Raw genomic sequence first — 13,979 nt, forward strand, 5'->3', positions numbered from 1 at the left:
GCCCATTTAAAGAGACATGACAAAGACTTATCCTTCACATTGGAAATTGGAGTTCTAGCGTGACTGGTATGATACTTATTGAAGGCCATTCTTTATTATTAGATAGATTGATGAAGTCAAGGTTATGTGTAAAAAATCATGTATACTTAGTTAACTGTACTAGCTTGTATAATGGGCAATATTTCTTCCTTCTTTTTTGGAAAAATGGATATTATGATAAATTAGTGTGTGCAGTAAATATGAATTGAATGTAAATTCAAATGCTGAAAGATATGTATCTATCTTAGTGATATTAATGAGAAAAGCTCTTTTTTATTCTTTTTATCATCTAGAGTGTACAGATTATCTTAATCATGTCGGGTCATGGCATCATTCACGAAAGATTCGGCATTTATATTCTATTTCTCTCTCATGCTTTCTCTATTTCCACAGTGATGAATCCATTTTTGCTGTAAAAGTGGCTCCTTTGTCAGACGACGACAAGCGGAAGCAGCTTGATCACGTAACTGCTTGTTTCTTCTTGTATCTTGTGCATTGGCCCTTAAGCATGACTACTTGGCTCACCTCGATCTTATAAGTGCCAAGCTGATGTATAGGCAAAATTATTTATAAAACTGCCGCGCATACAACCATAAATCTGGTTTGTGTTCGATAGATTTTATTCTCTCTTTCTTTCTAGTGATACTCTGCTTCCTTTTTCAGGAAATTTCAATTTTAAGTCAAATAAAACACAGGAACGTAGTGCGATATCTTGGCCAAGACAAGGTGTGGTTCCTTCTTACTAAGTTACTTTCTGCAGTATCTTTCACTTTGGCATCAATTGTGATATCACGGGAACTGAGCAAAATATTTAGGGGATCGTGGCTGTGATTTGCAGCCACATTATAGTGGTGGCATCATCATGAGTAGTCACTACATGTCTTATCTGCAATTATCCTGTGAATAAGATCACGGCAATTCGGCTTGGCTGTTTCTTTATGGCATGACTACTGGTTGTCTTGTGGCCCTCTGGATGGGTTCGTGCCTCCTTCCTTCAGGGAAAGGCTCCTTATTCCTGATCATGCGGTGGTAGCTGATCTTTTTTACCTCGGGGTCTCATATTCAGGGAGTTGTTGTCGAGATGGGGCCTTGCTATTCCGTCTTTGACTGCTGGAAGCGATAGGTTTATTTGGTGCGGTCATCCGTCAGGTTCTTTTTCAGTTGCATCTGCATGAGATTCTATCAGATCAAAGAAACCTCGGGTCAGCTGGGCTCCTCTCATTTGGGACAATGCTGTAGCCCCTCGTTTCCAGTTCATCTTATGGCTCATAGTCAGGAATCGACTTCCCACACAAGTCATGCTTCTATCCCATGGACGTATTGACTTTAATGTGTGTGCTTTTGTAGCGGTCCCATATTCTATAGACCACCTTTTCTTGGGTGTCGCACCTCGCTTCACTGGCCTTCTTTTGGGCCACCAGGTGCAACCTCCCTGAAGGCAGGTGCTGGAATGAAGTGCTTCCGGCCCGTGAAATTCCTCTCCAGAAATGACTTCTATCACAGGATTACGGTTCTCCTTTGGTGCTTTGTGCCACCTCATATGGAAGAAAAGGAATGCAATCATCTTCAAAAGTGAATCGTGCGTGGTGGCCGCTCTCAAAAACCATTTGCTGATGGTGGTTAGGGACAAGACCCTTACCTTCAGGATGTTGCCCCTTCTCCGAGGAACAAGGCTTCAAAGTAGGTGGGGCTTTGACCCCGTGATTTCTCGAGCTCTCCGGATCCTCCTTAGGTTGTGTCTGCAGTTGTTTGCATTTCCGGCTCTTCGCCTTTCCTTGTTAGAGGGTGTGAGGGTCGGTGGTCCTGCCTGAGGTGGGTTGTTAGGTTCGTTGTGGGTTCTTCCTTGTGGGCTTATTTGCCTTGTGGTTTTACATCGGATCCCTCCACTTTTGCTTCTTCGAGGTGTAGGTTTTTGGACCCGATCTTGTACGATTGTCCATTTCCTTAATACTATTATTACCTTCACCAAAAAAAAAAAAAAAGATCACGGCAGTTGCGGCTTTTTAGCAGCAATGGCCACTCATGACAGACAGAGACAGATATGTTGGGTCCCCTCCACCACAAGAAAGGTTTGTGAGAAAGAAAATATGTAGAGTAGACGTTAGATTATGGAGTCTCTCTCTCTCTCTCTCTCTACGAAAGTAAATTTTTTCCTCCCTTCTAAAAAGTGCCTGTCTTGTAATCAATTAACCCTTTGTTTTCTGGTGGTGAATAATTTACAATATCTTGCAAACTGAAGATTCAGGTCAAACTCATAGGTCTAATAAAGTGGAATCAAAGGATAAGAAAGTGAAGTAATTTAACCTTCAGGTGTCCTTTGATTGACCATCTGATGGTCTGCATCACTAATGTGCCGACCTTTTCTCCCTCAACTATTATATAACTGGTCGTGGCTGTGGCAACAACAATGGAGTTCCTCCACAAGCTGATTTTTTCCATATATTCTAGTCTTGCGTGTCTTTTATTCTGCTCATCTTTATGCAACATCATATGTTTCTTACCTCTACAAGTAGAAAAAAACTGAAAATAGAATTGACCATTGTTCAAGTGAGGGAAGTAGTTCCTATCTTAGTGGCTTAAATGTTCAAGTACCTGTTTTTTTCCTTCTAAACATAGTTTGGCAAGAAGCATCAGATTCTAGGAAAGTGCCATGACATAACTTCTTTTTGGAGATGAACCATGCAAAAGATTGTTGCTTTCAAACCAAATTTGGTTTACTATACCTACAATCCACCCCATTGTTTTGTGGCAATGAGGGATTAACGAATTAGGGCCCCTCTTTCTTATGCCAGTACACTAGGCCACTTTTTTTGTTGGCATTGATGCAACTTGAGACTCTGGTGAACGCTTATAACTTGGATGCTTGTGTTGTACCAGGAAACCAACAAAAGAAGAGCTCGGCCCCATGCGTTCTAGCCTTAGTTTCCTATTTGAGTTCACAAAATTACTTTTAAAATGTCATCTGATGTAAACTTTTACTAATTACCCCCATCAAGCAGATTCTCACTGAGCACTGATTGTTTATTGAGGAGATCCTTAGTACCAAAGTGCAATTCCAGAAGCATAACCAACTCAACAATGATTTCTAGTCTCTGTGAAAGTAATTTCCTCAGGCCTTGTCCCGGAGCCTCGTCTTTGCACACTCGATTGCTGTGGGAAGGGTGTTGTCTTGATTTGGTGATTGGTCAGGTATTATAAGAGGCCTAGACATGCAGCATCATTTGGATGAGAAAAACGTAAATGTCACTGATCTTTGTTTCATTTTATTTGCTACCCGGTATGGTTGTCTCTAATGCATCTTGTTAAAATATCTTATGTAGTTTGTTTATGGGGTTTCGATGGTCCTTATATGCATGTAGACCCTTTTCACTTAATAGCATAATCTTTTGGGTTCTGACATAATTTCGGAACCAGGTCCCCGGCCCCCTTTCCTGCCCAATTTATTTTCGGTATATGACTCCCTTTTCAGCAATTCCATGTGCCATTCTCAATCTGTTTGCCCATGAGAGGGATGCAGTTTCAATGTGCCTTATATGCTTTGTCTTATTCCACCTAATACCGTAAACTTTTGAGTTGGATATTCTAACATATATGACTTCACTCTCTTCCAGGATTCTGAGAAGCTCTATTTATTCCTTGAGCTCATGCCTTATGGTTCACTCAATACTCTTTATGAGAAAAGAAGCTTGACAGAATCGGAAGTCTCCAAAATCACTAGGCAAATTCTAAATGGTTTAAAGTGTCTTCATAGCAAGAATGTGATACACAGGTAGAAGAAAAATGCTTGACTTTGCATTAGTAGTTTTGACTAATTGAAATAGCGATTCACACTTCTCATTTCCGATGGAAGGTTGATTTTGTTAAGGAAAGAAATCATGACCAGACAAAGCGCACATTGAAATTTATATATCTTGTTTCATGGCACACCCCAATGTTGCCTTTTGATGATACTTCTTTACTTGTCCAAATACTTCTTGTGGATTTAAGGGAGTTTTCAAATCTTAAACCAACATGTAGTGTTATGAAAAGTAGATTTCTTGTGATAATCAGCAAACAACAAAGTAACATTACTCGAGCTTGCAGTATTTAGTGTAAAGGGAAAAATTGCATTGTATTATTCAATAAAAGTCTATATATACATTAAGTAATCAGCAACAAAATTAACCCTAAAAATCTCTTTACCCTTTTATACCTCTAACAGACCACTTTACCCTTTTATAACACTTGACATTTAGCATGGACGGGATTATTTTACTATGTGAACGCTTGAAGGTGGAAATATAAATTTGCAATACCGTTAAAATGTGAGGGATGAAAATTTTAACCTTTTATATTTCCTTCTTGCATCTTGCTGCGTTCTCATGCTTCCAGTTCCTTCCTTCCGTAGGGACATTAAATGCGCCAACATACTGCTTGGCAAAGGTAAATCCGCAAAACTTGCAGACTTTGGATTCGCAAAGGTATGTCCCATCAGCAAAAGCAATCTCTCTCTCTCTCTCTCTCTGCATAAGCGCATGAGCAGCAAAGGCACATGCTCAAAAACATACGCATGCACAAAGCGCGTGCGAGCAACAACGATGCATGTACAAATACATACACGTACGCGCTTGACAAACACACGTATAGACATGCACAAAGTGAAGCACATGCTGTCCTTTACCTTTCCAAGATAAAATATTCACTCTGTTTATTCATACAGGACACTAATATGAGTGCCGCTAAATCCCCAGTAGGAACTTCTTTGTATATGGCGCCTGAGGTTTGCACCTTCCGTTGCCTTTTTTTTAACGTACTATCATTGGCTGTAAAAGGCACATTTCCTTTCCATTTCTTTTTCGTCCTCCTCGGTTGTAACCGCAGGTCGTCGAGAGTGAAGACAAGGTTAGCTATGGGTCGGCAGTTGATATTTGGAGCCTCGGATGTACTGTTTTAGAGATGTTAACCCGCAAGCCTCCATATCCTGACTCAGATGAAGTATGTAATTGAGTAACCTTCGTTTTATTTTATGTCCTCGAGATCCACGTTAGGAAAGATTTACTAAATAAGTCGAGCACACGTTGTGATGAGTCCATTAGGCCTCATTTTGAGAAAACAAATTGAGTAAGAGCGCTTCATAGAAAAGAGAGAGAACAGATAAATCAATGACAGTTATCAAGAGTATGGTCGTGTTAAAGGATATGCATAGTATTTATGCCTAATGGTGTGGATTCTAGAGCAAATGGTTAGCTAACGTTGTGTGAAAACTCTGCCGAATATTTTAATCTTGACTTTCTCTTTTAAGTAATTTGGCGTGGTTGTCTGTCGAAAAATTCGGAGAAATCCTTGGGATAGGAAACTATTTTGTTTCAATTTGTTTTATTTCCTTTTATTTCTGAATCCTTAGATTTAGGAAGTAGAAATCTGTTCCTATTTTCTTGCTATTTTCTAGCCGTCCTAGGCCATAAATATGTTATCTTCTCTGAAAGTATGATAGGCAACGATAAAAAGAATAAACCACTTTTCTTCTTTGAAATCCGCATTCTTTTGGCAGTAATTGGTAAGCTTTCGCGCTTTGGTCCCAGTGAACCATTACATATCATCCACATCTCCTACTCCTGCAATAACCGTGATTCCAGGACTGATCATGGCAGATGATTGCCTGAAGCATGATGCGCTCAGATTAGTCTACAGATCTTATTTGATTTATCCAGCCGTCATATATTAGTTCCAACTGTATTTATGATTCTCTGCTACGTTTTCTTTCTTATCGTGGCAGTGGCAAGTATATTACAAAAGTATGAAGGGTGTATTTCCTGAAGTTCCCAAAGATTTACCAGGAAAAGCTCGTGACTTCATCGTCAAATGCTTGCAAGTAAAACCCAGTGATCGGCCTACCGCGGCGCAGCTGCTAGACGATCCCTCTGTGAACCAGCCACCTACTTCTACTGGTTTTGCTTCACCTCACTTCAACAACATGGACTCATGAGGTTTTACTCGGCCACCATCCCTTTACGGTTCATTGCTCCGAAGGTCTTCTTTTCAGCACATGGGAGGAAGACACTTTCGTCAACTTTACCACATTTATACTGTATACTTCAAAAATTCATAACATTTAGAGTCTAGTGTAAACTCTTAAATTGGAGCGAACAGTCCATGTAACTATAATGTTCCCAATTCCCTAACAAACTTGAAACGTTATACAGTTTTCTCTGTAAGTTTTAATTATTCCACCATATCTTCCTGAAACTTTCCACGGTGGTGAATTGGTACGCCATAGGTTAATTGGCTAGCCATGGAAACAACCAGAGTTGCAGTTTCCCTTAGCATATATAAGAATTTAGGAGTATGAACATGAAAGTTTCAGCAGCGCAACAGAGAGTCACAGCAACCTGTCACAGTGACGCTTTGAGAAACGAAAGTGGATAAGTAGGCTTTGTTCTTCCTGCAATTGTCGAACTTCCTCGCAAAGTTGCCTCATGTGCTAAGAGCTTTTTATTGGACATCGGATGGGAGTTCTGGACTACTTCAGCGACCAAGTTAATCGGAAGGCCTCGCCTTCTTCTTTTGGGGGTGGGCGTCTTTTGGAAGAGTGTTTAGTCTCCCAAAAAAAACAAAAAAAAAAAAAAAAAAAACGAAATGCTCTCGTGTTTGAAAGACAAAGTGCACATTGAAATTTATATATTTTGTTTCCTGGCACACCCCTATGGCGCCTTTTGATGATACTCCTTTACTTGTCCAAATACTTCTTGTGGATATAAGGGAGTTATCAAATCTTGAACCAACATGTAGTGTTATGAAAAGTAGATTTCCTGTGATAATCAGCAAACAACAAAGTAACATTACTCGAGCTTGTTTTGCAATATTTAGTGTAAACGGAAGAATTGTATTGTATTATTCAATAAAAGTCTATATATACATCAAGTAATCGGCAACAAAATAAGCCCTAAAGATCTATTCACCCTTTTATTACCTCTAGCAGACCACTTTACCCTTTTATAACTCTGACATTTAGCATAGACGGAATTATTTTATTATGCGAATGCTTGACGGTGGAAATATAAATTTGCAATACTGTTAAAATGTGAGGGATGAAAATTTTAACCTTTTATATTTCCTTCTTGCATCTGTACTGGTTTCTCATGCTTCACCTTCATTCTGTAGGGATATTAAATGTGCCAACATACTGGTTGGTGAATGTGGATCCGTGAAAGTTGCAGACTTTGGAGTGGCAAAGGTATGTCCCATTAGCAAAAGCAAACTCTCTCTCTCTTTCTCTGCCCCTCTCCCTCTCTGCATAAGCGCACGAGCAGCAAAGGCACATGCTCAAATACATACACATGCACAAAGCGCGTGCGAGCAACAAAGATGCATGTACAAATACGCGCTTGACAAACACACATATAGACATGCACAAAGTGAAGCACGTGTTGTCCTTTACTTTTCCAAGATAAAAAATTTTCTCTCTGTTTATCATACAGGACACCAATATGGATGCCGCTAAATCCTCCGTAGGAACTCCTTTGTATATGGCACCTGAGGTTTGCACCCTCTGTTGCCTTTTTTTGTTTGACGTACTATCATCGGTAGAAGGCACATTTCTTTTCCATTTCTTTTTCATCCTCCTCGGTTGTAACTGCAGGTCGTCATGAGTGAAGTTGGCTATGGGTCGGCAGCTGATATTTGGAGCCTTGGGTGCACTGTTTTAGAGATGTTAACACGCAAGCGTCCATATCCTTGCTCAAATCCAGTATGTAATTAAGTAACCTTCGTTTTATTATATATCCTCGAGATCCATGTTAGGACAGAGTTACTAAATAATTTGAGCACACGTTATGATGAGTCAATTAGGCCATCATTCCGAGAAAACAAATTGAGTAAGCGCGCTACATAGAAAGAGAGAGAACGGATAAGTCACTGAGGGTTATCTAGAGTATGGTCGTGTTAAAGGATATGCATAGTATTTATGGCTGATGGTTGGGATTCTGTAGCAAATGGTTAGCTAATATGGTGTGAAAACTCTGTTGAATATTTGAATCTTCACTTTCTCTTTTAAGTAATTTAGCCCGGTTGTCCGTCGAAAAATCTGGAGAAAATCTCAGGGTAGGAAATTATTTTGTTTCAATTTATTTTATTTCCTTTTATTTCTGAATCCTTAGATTTAGGAAGTAGATCACCGGAAGTAGGGAATCTGTTCCTATTTTCTTGCTATTTTCTAGCCGTCCTAGGCCATAAATATGTTTTCTTCTCTGAAAGTATGATATGCAATAATAAAAAGAATAAACCACTTTTCTTCTTTGAAATCCGCATTTTTTTGGCAGTAATTGGTAAGCATTCGCGCATTGGTCCTGGTGAACCGTTATATATCATCAGTGTCTTCCACTTCTGCAATAACCGTGATTCCAGGAATGATCATGGCAGATGATTGCCTGAAGCGTGATGCGCTTAGATTAGTCTACAGATCTTATTGATTTATCCAGCTGTCATTTCCCTGTATTTATGATTCTCTGCTACCTCTTCTTTCTTATCGTGGCAGTTGCAAGTATTATGGAAAGTCATGAACGGTGAAGTTCCTGATGTTCCCGAAGAATTACCAAGGAAAGCTCGTGACTTCATCCTCAGATGCTTGAAAGGAAACCCCAGTGATCGGCCTACCGCGGCGCAGTTGCTACGTGATCCCTTTGTGGACTAGCCACCTACTTCTCCTGGTTTAGCTTCACCTCACTTCAACAACATAGGCTCATACGGCTTTACTCGACCACCATCCCTCTCCAGGGGGTCTTCTTTTCAGCACATCGGAGAAAGCATCGGGGAAAGACACGATGGTTATTAGATATTTTTCATGTTGCCCGTTGACTTTTCTTAGCGGCATCGATAGTGTCAAAATTCTTGGTTTTTAGATTCATCCTTTCGTTGTTTTGATTGCAAACCAAGTCTGCCAGCTGAGAGTTTTAACTCATTATGATAGACGTTCGGATAGGAAAAACGGAATGGAACAATAGTCAGCTCTGTTTGGTGTTTGTGTAAATCTAATATGCCAAAATGCTGGGGGTGTCGTCATAGCATTTTCCAATTAAATTGTTGGTAGTGCAATCAAAATGCCGCTGTAATTCTCTGTACAGCCACTCAATGGTCAGCGGCATATCGATGACTTGCTAACACGCCCGGGGCGTCGCCAAGGTTGTGATGTGATGCTTTTCTTGCCAGATAACTTCTCTTTGACACTGATGGGCATGTATTAAATTGGGGCTTCTCAAAGGATTGACGTTCCTTGCGAGCGGTCTTGGGCTGCAACGTATTCTTTGGCGTCCTTATTCTGCTCAAGTTGAGCATGCATTGTTTATCTGGGAATTGTAAATAGAATGCCATGTTGTATATTTTCCATTAGAAAGAAAGGAAGAAAACAAAGACAATGATGAGGCCGCAGCGCATTTGACCGATAAGTTTTCTGCCTCTAGGAAGTGTAGATAGGTGCACACGACTTCTTCAGGATAAGTAAATCGATCGAGGTTGGACACACTCAATATCTGCGATGGAACGTGCATTAGCTTCCTTTCCGTTTGTTTTCATTAGCGACATGTCGCTTCAAGATGAGCAATTTTATCATGTGATGAAAATTTTGTACCGACAACAATCGGGATCCATCAACACGAGGAGCAAAAACTGATTTTACATTGTGGTATATGCTCACGCTCAACATCTAGGAGGCAGGGTTCTTGGAAACATAACGGTGCATCCCAAGAGTCCTTCCTAACCTTTTCTTCATTTTCCTTTATCAATTTTCTCTCTTGTCAATTTTAGATCTTCCATTTGTAAATGTCTTGATGGGGAGCGTGTAGCATTTGGCTAAATGCGTAAATGAGTTACGAGAGGGCACAATGGGCAAGCATTTCCTTTCCTTTCTCTATTTTTGTTTCCAATGGCCAAATTTTCTACTGCATAAATATCAATTGGAGTTTAAAGTGGCAATTCATTTTTATTCCATTTATGCTTGTAAATGATCAAATATTCATGTTGACATCACAAAATTTATATTTTGAGTTGGCAATCTTTTTAGGCTTCCATTGCTCTTGGCATTTGAGATCAGCTCTTCATTTTCTTCAATTTGCTGGGAGTTCCCCACCACGATGTAATCAAACGTGAACCCTTCTCAATTCGTGTCGTAGTTGTCAAGAGTACAGAATATGCTACTGGAGCTTCTATTGCACCGTCCACCGGAATGGGTTGAGAACATATTGATTTGAAGAAATATACTTTCGTTATTACACCCGACTCACCTGAACCTTAGGGAACCATTCGCTCAAGTATTTCAATGTAATACCTAAAATATTGCAATAAAAACAACCCTCCAAAGTTCGACTGGATTGACAAATTCATTTTCAAGCCAGTGCAAGAGGACACTGGCCATCAAACAAGAGAAGACACTTCTGCTTGTTCAAGAACACTATGGCATGTACATAATGACGCAGTTGTGTACCAGATCACAGAGAGACCAGTGAGGAGAGAAGCAAGCAATAAAACATCAGAAAACAAAAAAGAATGAGAAATCGAGAATTTACAATGCTATTAAATGGCTCTCTGTTTTTGACAATAAACATGCTTCAAATCATCGAGCTCATTTGTCCAGGCAAGGAGGCAAGGAGGCTCTGTACTCTGCTGAGATGGCATTGGCAGTCTCTGAGAGACTGGTCTTCATCTCGGAGATTTTGCTTTCCATGTACTCTTTGTGCTTTGACACCATATCAACCAGTGAAAAGAGCTCAAAAGCGCACTTCTGGATTTCTTCTTCACTTTCCCTAATGGCTTCCTGCTGCTTTATTTTAGATGTCTGCAAAAACAAGTTATATAAACATGCCACCTGAAACTATACATACTTACTCGGCAAGAATAATCTTCTACTCGAAGATCAATTAATCACATTCCAAAAGGAGGAAACCTACTGATTGCATGGCATGACTTAAATTCTGTTTATTTACGGCGCCAAAGATTTCTAGCCATATATTTCAGTGCCAGAATTCAAATGATTGGACCATAACATACCTTCAGGACCTCTGCAGCTTCTCTTTCCACAATGTTCAAGTTCTGAGTTTCTACTTCAACATCCTCCACCATCCTTTGCACCTCCAGTGCACATCTATGAATATAGTCTTGCATTTCTTGCTTCAGTAGATTGATTTGACCTTCAAGCTGAGCAAAATTCTTGCATTAGAGCTTTTGCCAATACGAGGAAATAACAGACAAGTAGACCACAAATTCTTGTGTTATGCTAACTCTCACTATGCAATATACCACTATTGTCCTTCAGATGTTTCAGATTAAGCACTTCTACATGTACTTCTACAGAAACATAATAAAGGATGCTAAGCCTATGGTATTTTCCCTGACATTAGTTAGCCAGCTTTGTTCTCAAAGGACACCCATACCATATTCTACAGCTCCTCATATCATGTTTGGTATTGACAGAAAGAAAATTAATCGCAAATATTAACAGAATTCCTAATTTGTCTGTGATGATGAATTAAAAGAACTGTTTTGTTCTAAAAGTATATCAAGCACAATATCGTAACTCTTCAATACTGAAATCATATAAATTTTTCTACTGGCAATTGCTATTCAATCCCCCCAGCCAAAAGCCTACATTTCCAACCTCTTGCTGAGTCCATCATTACACCCCACACCAAGTAAGTTGGATGTTATCGCCAGTTTCTCTTTCCAATTTCACCAACAAATCAGTAATTTCATTGGTATCATAAAGGCAAAAGCTTTCAGTTCTAAGAGATAAGACAGTCTGAACAAATTGTGTGTTGATACTTAATCTAAGTACTTACATCATCAACACGGGAATGAAGTTGCACAATACGATTTCTCTTCTCCTCAATCCTAGCAGCAGTTTCTTTGGACTGCTGCTGAAGGATGATTAACTCTTCAAGTTTCTCCACCGAGCTTTTGTTTATGTCATTGGCATGCGAGTCGAGTGCCGGCTTTAGCGTCGACTTGTAGTCGATGCCCATCACCTCAGCAGGTGTAGACCCTTTTGCATTCAACACATACTGGTAATCTGAACCTAGCTTCAACCTAGAATCACAAAACCAAAAAGAGTAGTTGAATGAGAAGGACAACAGAAAATCACTCAAAAAGAAAGAAATTGCTCAATGGGATGATAACATCATAATGAAAGCTGCACAACCTCAAACGTGGCACTTAGATTAACTCAACACATTCTTTGCAGTTATTAACCTCAGAACAACTTAGCACGGAAAGACAAAACAAACTACGGCATCACTTCTTGATGAGATAAAAACAATTAAACTCATCACAGGCCGAATCAGTACAGGCACAAGAACCAGCACTGAAGAGATACAAACACACAAATTCATGGAGAATGTAAGTCTGTTGATGTTGATGTTGAAGAATTCCATGAGATATCTATCAACCAGTGTTTTGTAGATAACCAAAACAGCAAACATATCCAGATTCAACCCTGTAAGTACTAGACGATTTCCAAGATGGCATCCAAACACGAAGGGCACATGACATAGAAAACAGTAAAACCAATGAAGAAGAACAATTAACAAAATTTGCAGCGACTACAAGAATTAGGAACTTACTTCCGGACAGCCTTGTTGCATTCCTTGGCGAGTTCCTCCAGCTCCTTGAATTTGAGTGCGAGGGCCCTGTCAAGATCCCAGCACTTCTCCTCGTACTTGTTCCTCTCGATTTCAGCATCAGCGATCTCCCCCTCCACCGCCTGCAACTCCTTCTTCATCCTCTCCGCATCCCTCGAGTTGAACGTCTGCAGCTGGACCGTCTTCTTCAATTCCTCGTTCTCCTCACGAATCCTCCCCTCCTCCTCCTCCTTGGCCCTCAACTCCTCCTTCTTCTTCTCCAATTCCTTCTCCAATGCTGGGATCCTCCCCGTGATCTCCCCTATTATCGTATTGAACTTCTTCACATCCTCCTCCAGCACGCTCTTCTCCTGCTCGCGCAGTTCCCTCTCCGACGGCCCCGTCCTCAGCTTCTCCACTCTGGCCTCGACTTCCGCCGCATTCTTCTCCAAGTTCTTCACATTCTCCGCCAGATTATTCCTCTCCTGCTCCAACTTTCTCCACAAACTCCCTATCCAACGCATCCAACAGCATCGTCGTCTCCACCGATGAAATGCAGGTAGCTCTGGAGCGCGTACTCGTCCATCGTGTTGTTTTCCCCAAACGAGCGAGACTTGGAAGCTAAGTGGTCGTTGTAGGACGCGATCTGGACGAGCCAGTGCAAGACGGCGACGAAGGTCGGCCAGGCGTGGGGAGTGGCCGGCGTGCGGAGCGCCGACTTGGTGACTTTGAACGGGCAGTTGAGCGATTTGAGCAGGACGGGGAGGTCCTCCTCCATCTTAGGGTTGGGGTAGTCGAGCTGCGAGATCACGAAGTTGAAGATGGCGGTGATGTCCTTGGCGGAGGGGAGGGCGGTCTTGATGAGCACCGGGAAGGCGCGGGCGGAGAGGAAGCAGTTGACGGCGCGGACGGCGGTCTGCTGGTAGGACCGGTCGTTGAGGAGGTCGGCGGCGGCGGAGGATCGGCCGACGCCGGCGGAGGAGGGGCGGCTGCTGGCGAAGCTGGCGTCGGAGTCGCGGCCACCGCCGCCGAACTGGCGGTGGTCCGGCGGCGGCGGAGGAGGGGCAAAGGACGGCTTCGCGCGGCCGCGACCTCTGCCCTTCATCGCGTTGGGCGGTTTCCCCCGATCAAATGGGGAGAAGGGAATTTCCATTTTCCCTTTTTATATTTTTGCAGGAATATTAAATTAATTTGATTTTGAGTTCGGGGGAGATTTTCCCGCCTAAAATGCAAATGGGTATTTTTTATTTATTTATATTTTTGAATGCTTTGCTAATGGAAATTTTTTTTTTTAATGAATTAGAATCGAGACGTGGCGCCTCGTCAAATTGACCATTTTATCCTTCAATGTGACTACTC

General features: G+C 41.2%; 2 protein-coding genes across 2 annotated transcripts; one reads left to right on the forward strand and one right to left on the reverse strand.

Moving 5' to 3' along the window:
* Window positions 1-6: 6 nt before the first annotated feature.
* LOC104455022 (mitogen-activated protein kinase kinase kinase 1) lies at window positions 7-6,159 on the forward strand. Its single transcript, XM_039316839.1, has 6 exons — window positions 7-502; window positions 703-765; window positions 3,651-3,808; window positions 4,427-4,499; window positions 4,739-5,013; window positions 5,795-6,159. The coding sequence occupies exons 1-5, from the start codon at window positions 296-298 to the stop codon at window positions 4,970-4,972; spliced, it is 735 nt and encodes a 244-aa protein (XP_039172773.1). The 5' UTR covers window positions 7-295; the 3' UTR covers window positions 4,973-5,013; window positions 5,795-6,159.
* Window positions 6,160-10,350: 4,191 nt separating this feature from the next.
* On the reverse strand, window positions 10,351-13,743 carry LOC104452745 (kinetochore protein NDC80 homolog). The gene is given in 5 exon segments (XM_010067213.3): window positions 10,351-10,843; window positions 11,056-11,202; window positions 11,844-12,090; window positions 12,624-13,117; window positions 13,120-13,743. Coding segments are annotated over 5 exon segments (1,707 nt in total). The 5' UTR covers window positions 13,726-13,743; the 3' UTR covers window positions 10,351-10,630.
* Window positions 13,744-13,979: the final 236 nt, after the last annotated feature.

Source organism: Eucalyptus grandis, chromosome 7, assembly GCF_016545825.1.
Source record: "Eucalyptus grandis isolate ANBG69807.140 chromosome 7, ASM1654582v1, whole genome shotgun sequence".
Classification (NCBI taxonomy): Eukaryota; Viridiplantae; Streptophyta; class Magnoliopsida; order Myrtales; family Myrtaceae; genus Eucalyptus; species Eucalyptus grandis.

Excerpts from the sequence above, each read along its gene's own strand:
- LOC104455022 (XM_039316839.1), top strand. The coding sequence starts at position 296 with ATGAGAAAAGCTCTTTTTTATTCTTTTTATCATCTAGAGTGTACAGAT. Across the intron at positions 503-702 it reads AGCGGAAGCAGCTTGATCAC|GAAATTTCAATTTTAAGTCA; the intron begins GTAACTGCTTGT and ends TTCCTTTTTCAG. Across the intron at positions 4,500-4,738 it reads CAGACTTTGGATTCGCAAAG|GACACTAATATGAGTGCCGC; the intron begins GTATGTCCCATC and ends TTATTCATACAG.